Genomic DNA, 7158 nt, shown 5'->3' on the forward strand with positions numbered 1-7158 from the left:
CAGGACGGGCTAGAGCTGTGGTAAGCCGGGTCCTATGGGGAACACCGGGCTTTTGGGCCGGGCCCAAGGTCGAGTGCGGCGGCCATCGCGCCCGCCCGCCGGTAACCTTGACAACGGCGGCCGGGCCGGGACGGCGGGGGGGGGGGGCGGTAATCGCGCGAGATCTAGCGCTGCGCTGCTTGCTCGCTACGGAAGATCTCGCGAGAGGTGCGCGGGGGAGGAGGGGAGGGCACGGCCTGAGGTGGGAGGGGAAGGCCAAGATGGCGTCGGAGGGCGAGCTGGGCAGGAAGTGGGACCGGTGTCTGGCGGACTCCGCCGTCAAGCTGGGTAAGGGCGGGGAAGGCAGGGCGGAGGGGGAGGACCCGGGGAGGAGCGGTGTCCTGCGGCCGGGCGCCCCGGGGTTGGGAGGGCCGCTGGCCCCGCGGCGCGGCTGGCCCCGGCGAGGAAGGGCCCTGTGAGGCCTGGTGTCCCCCGCCGCTTCGGGCCCGGCCTAGGTCGGCAGTGGCCTCGCCGCGCTGTGGGCCTGGGCGGAGCAGCGGGGTGTCCTGCGGCTCCGCACTCAACGCAGGGCAGCGCTGTCCCGGGGGTTGGAGACCGGCGCGGCGGGAGGGAGTGGGGCGGCCCCGGGTCTGGCAAGGTGACCTTGGCCGCGGGCAGGGACCCCCGCTGGGCCCGCTCCCACGGCCGCCCCGGGGCTCTTCTCCCCGTCCCGGCCCTGTCTTACCCGCGATCCGGTAGCGGAGGGTCGGTTTTGACTTCTGACTACTCCCTCTGTTGAAGATGAGAGGTTTCCGTGGGAAATCTCCCTCTGCACGGAGCTCGGCGGCCAGCGGGACATCTCCTGCCCCCAATGAATGGGCCCCGAGTAGGCATAACCGGGTCCTCCAGTGCCTCGACCTTGCCCGCCTTCAGTTTCGCTCTGACGACGGCTTGGTTTTCGAAAGCTGTTTCTGCAGAGCTGTTCACATCACTCAGTGTACGAGATGGGCTGTGTTTATTCAAAGCAATACGCAGCGTGGCACACTGATAGTTTTGGCACGTGTTACTCAGTACAGTGTGCGCAATTTGACATTGAGAAGCTTTCCGTCTGGTGTTCCAGCTCTGTAGACAGTTGTGCCTTTTCTTTTGAGTAGGGGAACGGTTCTGTTGATTTTCTTTCGCGTTTATTTGTTTGTAAAGTTAGGACTGTGCACATGCCTGCAGTGCTTCAGATCTGCAACAAACCATTCATAACGTTTCACATAGATCTGTGAGTTTTATGAGTGATCGTAATTGTGTATGCGCAGTTCAGTGCTCTTCATGTGACAGGCTAGCAAATGGACTAGATTGAGGTTGTGGCTTTGAGATGTGTATACCAAAGCAAATCTTTAAATGCAATGTATAGAGCAAGAAGTGAAGTATCTGACACAAAAAATATGCATTCTATGTTACTGCAGAAGTCTCTTTTAGAACCATAAATAATATCTGTGAAATGTGAATGTGTATTTCTTGTTGCTCGTAGTGGCCTTATGCTTAAAAGGTGATGAGGAACTCGGGTGGTTTTAGTTGCTTAATACTTTTCCATTAGAAAAGATGTTTAATAATTTTAAGTAAACTGAAACTTCCATCGTTTATAACATGCCTTTGAAAAGTGTCAAGTGCTCCAGAGCAATGTTTTGCCTTCTGAAATTCTATTCAGGTTTGTCTGACAAACATACCCAGATATGTTTATGTTTCCATAGCATTGGTTGCTCTATCATAAAATATTAAGTATGCCAAATTATAAACAAGAACTTGTTCCATGCTGCAGCTGTACATGTGCATGTAGGAATCCTGTACATGGCAAGTCTCTCAGGGAGGCTGAAAGAAGTGGATACAGGGTTGATTTCGATGCAACATGTCTCTTCAGCAAGCCTTTCATTTGAATTTGGTGTTTTCTTCCATCCTAAAGTGGCAACAGAAAGAAGAAAATGTGCTTAGCCTTCCTGCACTTCTGCTCTAGACCAAGGATTCCCAGTGTTACTTCATGATGGCATTGAGTAGAGGTCTCAGTAAAATTAATGTTTTTCATTAGACTGCCCAAAAAGGGCACATGCGCTGCAGCTCTTTAATTGTATCCTTAGCCCTAAACCCCATGTGATGGCCTCAGACATATGTTTCTCTTCACATGTGACAGCATTTTTCTGTTTTGTGTGCTTTTACGATTGATCGAGTAACTGAAGCATCTGTGCTAGCAATCTCCTTCATGGTATTAACAACAAATGACTCAGTATGAACTTTGGAAGTTGGAACAACCCAGAAATTGCTTCATGCTCCAGTAGTTCGTGACTAAAGATGATGATGGCCTTTAAATGTGAAGTGAGTCGGTGGCCTAGCTATGCAGACTGTTAACTGAGAGCTGATAACACAAACTTTCTCAGACTATCTCACTGGAAATGATTGTTTTCTCTGCAGGGACTAAAAACCTGTGTGGTTGTGGTGATTGTTTTTGTAATATTACTGCAAAATTTGCTGGAGTTTCTGATAAACTATCAAGGGCGGTTGTTATACTGGAAGTAAGAAAGAAAATAAACTTTTTTACTTGAGAATTTTGTTGCTTGTTATGTGGAATATAGAAGTTTACCAAATCCACACTTTGTTGGACTTTTCCTTTTGGTGGCCACAATTTCCTTCCCGTACATTCCTTTACATCCTTCCTGAGCATTATTGCAGGAGAGATCTTTCCAGCCAATGGCTGGGGAAAAACAAATACTAGGATCAGCCCTATGTTTTCCTATTCCAGACCCTGTAAATAAAGGAAATTACTGAATTTCTGAAGCCTTGCACGCATGACGGTTTTCCAGAGTCTCTGCGAACTGTAGAGACAGAGAGCTCCAGTGGATTAATTTGAGGGCTGGAGGGACATGGGAAGAGTGAGAAGGGGAGGAGCAGCAATCAGGATGACTTTATTAGCAATAGTGTGTTTTTAAATAATAGCTGGGGGCTATGCAGCCTGTCCTGTCTTGTATTATCCGATCAGGCTTCCCACTACAGTTGCTTAAGCCAGTGTATTTGCAGTTGGCTGTGTTGGTTGTAGTTATGCTGTACTGTTTTAGTTGGAGACCCAGCTCCTGGGAGAAACTTGATCTCCTGCTGCTAAAATGTCCAAAATACATATTCATCTTATGTTACATCTTTTGAAATACTGTATTATATTTTTGACCTCTTGGTCGCTACCTGTGTTCATCTTGTAATTTAGTATTAAAACGCCTTTCTATATCCTGTTAGTTCAAAACAAAATTATGTTGTCAGGCGTTGTTAAGACAGTATTTCATTTCAAAGAGTTAAGTACTGTAAACCGCTGTATGCCTGCACAAAACATCAAAACATTGTTAAATAGAGTTTATGTGCTCAGCTCCTTTTTATTAGGACTGACATTTATTTGTTTTGCTAATGATGAGGATGAGTCTAGGTATTTTGTTCCCCTTCCCTTTCGAAATCTAGCTGTAACCACAGTGTTTTGTGTGTAGTGGGCTGGGTTGTGCTTTCTCGGCTGACCAGGTGGCTTCTCTGATGGCCGATCCAGATGCATGCGGGCTCCAGCTTTGCACCATTCTCAAGACTTTTCACCCATGCAGTCATTTAAATAGTTTAACGTTCTGTTCCATCCTTCTTCCTGATACTGATTTTTTTTTTCTTACCCACCAGCAAAGTTGCTTCTTTCACATGTGGGGAAGGAGAATCGAACTACAGTGTGGTTTTTTTTTTTTCTTCACAGCTTGCAAAGCTTTATAAACTCCTGTGTCCTCTCCAGCCTTCACAACCATTTCTTCCTTTTTATGAGTAGAGCTCTGCAGATCAGAGACAGGGAAGTAAATAGCGTTCTGGTTGTCTTCTGTCCTACTGGTTTCAAACCCTGTTTAAAGTGTGTGTTTGTTTGTTTGTTTAACTGACTGATAGTTCATGCCTGTTTATTTGGAAAGACAGTTACTCATGAAGGACTGACAGAGTTGTTTTTTTCTCTGTGAGGCTATAATTTTGGACAACTTCTTATTATATGTGTTTCCAGGGAACAGGGAGGCAATAAAGAGGCAATGTGTAAGGGGAGGGAGATTTGTGTGCCTGTGTCTTGTTTTGTTTTGAAACTCTTGTAGTTTTAAATGAGTTGAACACTAATTTACCTGATATTGAAAGGTAATCCGAGGAAAGCTGTTTGCTTCTTGGCTTGTGTGTTAAGTTGCTGTGCTGAAGTTCTTTTTTTTTTGCAGGAGACAAATGTTTTTTGATATATGTCTGTGTTTGACCAAAATTCAGCCTGGAAGCTTGTAGATAACACAGTGTAATAATGTTTGTTTTCTTTTAATCCTCTGTTTTGACATCTGAAAATAAAACGCTTCAAATTTTCATATAATAGGAATTTTTTAAGAGAAAAGGGCACTTTCAATTCTCTTGCAACTGTTTCATGATTTCTTCTGACTTGCATCATCTGGCCTGCTTGAATAGCTGTTTTTGTTAATGGCAAGGGTGAAATTGTATTGTTTGTGTCATTCCACAGGTTGAATATTTCAGGAAGAATCATTGTATGGATTGCAATGTCAGTATTTTTAAATAATCCTTCACATGGTTATGAATAGGATAAAGACAGTCTATGTAATGATAAAACTTGATTATACTTTCTGAAAACTGGATTAGACTTTCTCTAAATATACAAAAATCCTCAAATTCCTGTTTTGAAGTGGTTTTTTTTGCTTGGCGGTTGTAATGTGGCCTTCCAATCTCAGCTACCAGGTCAAAAGACTTGTTCTTCATTTGGGATTTTGTTTTTAATACTGGAGAATGTGAATGTTATGTGAGCACACAACTGCATTATTATGAGAGCTTTTGTAACCATGAGTTATTTTCCTTTGTCATACGGGGGAAGATTCAGTTCTACTAGTTGTATCTTGTAGCAGACCAAGTAGTGTAAATATTAACTGCTTAGGCTTAGGCTGTGCAGGGAGGCAATACAGCCAACAAAAAAATGTTTTGTTTGGAAGAGGTGGACAAATGCTGTTCTGAGAATAGGCTTTTAGTCAAAAATCTAACAGCGATATTTAGTTATGTTTTTAGCAGAGACACGAATACCATGATCGTCTACAAATTAAGGGGTTGTTATCTTCTTTTGGAAGAAGACGACAGGAAAATCTTTAGGAATCCAGGGGTCTCTTCTCCTAAATGCATTGTGTCCTGCTGCTCCTCTTAAATCGGCTTTACTGGTCCGGGGGAGATAGGGCAGCTGCCACTAAGTTTGGCTGGCGATCCGACTGATTCAGGAAGCTCTGCCCTGCCTAGGTGCTCCCGATACACTCGCTCACTGAAGCCGCAGACGACGCTGGGGGAAGCCCTGCTTGACCCTTGTTCCAGCCTGCTCTTGGCAATGCTTGCAGTGTGCAAGAAAACCTGAATGAACAGCTGTGATAGTGCTGCCACTTAAAACCCCAGGCTATGTAAGATCTCCTCACTGGAAGTGAATCCCAAGTGCTCTGACTTCCTTGTCCTCTGCATTAGTGCATGGATAAGATGCCAGCTCTGCCTTCTTTGGGAGGTGGCACACAGTGACACTGTCCGGGACAAGGGGACTCTAGCCAAAGTGATACCCTAAGCCACTTGTTCGGTCTTTGAGATGTTGCAGTAGTAGGTGGGAACAACTCTTTGTTTTTTGTTTTTTATATCAGCTATAAGTCTCTAAGGAAATCCTTTCAGGGCTGCTTGCACATCCTTGATCATAATAAATTAATAGCATCAGATTTGAGAAGGATCAGGCTTCTTTCCTTAGCGTTTGTGCTAGCGAGATGCCACCATAACACTTCTTGCTCTAAATTGTCTCTTTTGTAGCTGCACCAGTAGACATCAGTAATGGTCAACCTACGCTGGATGGGTACGAAGAAGCACGATTGCTAACCCTCATAGTTAGGCATGCAAAAACCCGAAACGTGGATGTGTTTACTCCAGCAAAACTTTTCTTTTTAGCAATGCTATTGTTTCCATCAGTGGAATATTTTATGCAGGAAAACAAGGTAGAGTTTTCCAGCAGAGGTGTTGTTAGTATCTTGCTGATTTCTTATATATGTGCTTCTAAAGCGAGTGCAACCCTGATTTTGTCTAAAAGCTTGATGCAATATTGATGAGATCCTTTGTTGCGCTGTCTATACAAAGAGCAGCTTCCACTCTTCTCCTCTTCCCCTTTTACAAGAGGGAGGAAATGCACATGCCCTCTCATCTTACCAGCTCATTCACTGGTGTGAGGATGAAGTTTCTGGTCGAGACTATCGCTGTGATTGCTTGGGAGATCATGGGCTAACAGCGATACTTCCTGCTGCTGTGTGTCCATCTGCAAAAGTGCTGATGTTTATCTAAGGTTAGCCTTTGGGCACGAGTTGAACTGCAGGAGTGCTTAAGGGTGAAAGCGGCCCCTGGAAGCATGTTGGGATTTTTGTAATATAATGGTATTTGGATATTTATATTCTGCCATTCCAGTTATTCTGTGTTACTATAGTCAAATGCTAGAAGAAAACGAAACACACTTTTTCCCTGCTTCTTCCTTGAGTACTTGGTATATGGTTTCAGTATGTTTTCTTCTAGTGTCCTTGCTCATTTTTCTGTCTGCTATGTAAACAGTCCGCACAACAGGGGAGATGAGAATGAAAACTTCAAAGTTGGCGTTTGAAGAAAATCTGATTCCTGCCCCATAAGAACATCTGGGAAAAGCTTTTCTATAAATTTAATCAACAGTCCCTCCAACAGCAATGCTACATGGTTCTTTCCTAGGCTACCCATGTAGCTACAGGCTGAAGCAGCTATTAAGACTGCCACACCTAGATATATTTTTCTTCAAGAGCTTGAAACTTAAAATAAAAGGATTAAAATATGCTTGTTGACATCTGGCAAATGTGTTGCTGTTACTATAGCAGCTGGAAGTTTTAAAATTACTTAATAGTTTTCTTTTTGTCATCAGATTATTTTCCTCTGCCATTTCTTACACACAAATACACAATACAGAGCTTCAGCCTCCTCTCTTTCAGATTCTGTTAATCTACAACTAAAAGAACTAAATGACTGAAATAAAATGAAGAAGGAGCTCCTGGAAGGCGCCTTCTTGTTCTAAGAAAATAGCAACCACTCTGTACAGACAAGAGTCTAAAATAGGTCAGGGACTTGTCC

General features: G+C 44.2%; 1 protein-coding gene across 1 annotated transcript in view; it reads left to right on the top strand.

Annotated features, from left to right (window-relative positions):
- Positions 1-260: 260 nt before the first annotated feature.
- MICOS10 (mitochondrial contact site and cristae organizing system subunit 10) overlaps positions 261-7158 on the top strand; it is a gene marked incomplete at its 5' end in the record, with an annotated part of 12806 nt that continues 5908 nt past the window's right edge. The window contains one exon of the mRNA XM_082009294.1: positions 261-327. Coding sequence (XP_081865420.1) covers positions 261-327 — 67 coding nt within the window. The remainder of the gene's footprint in view (positions 328-7158) is intronic.

Source organism: Phaethon aethereus (assembly GCF_964289735.1).
Source record: "Phaethon aethereus genome assembly, chromosome: 21".
NCBI classification, from domain to species: domain Eukaryota; kingdom Metazoa; phylum Chordata; class Aves; order Phaethontiformes; family Phaethontidae; genus Phaethon; species Phaethon aethereus.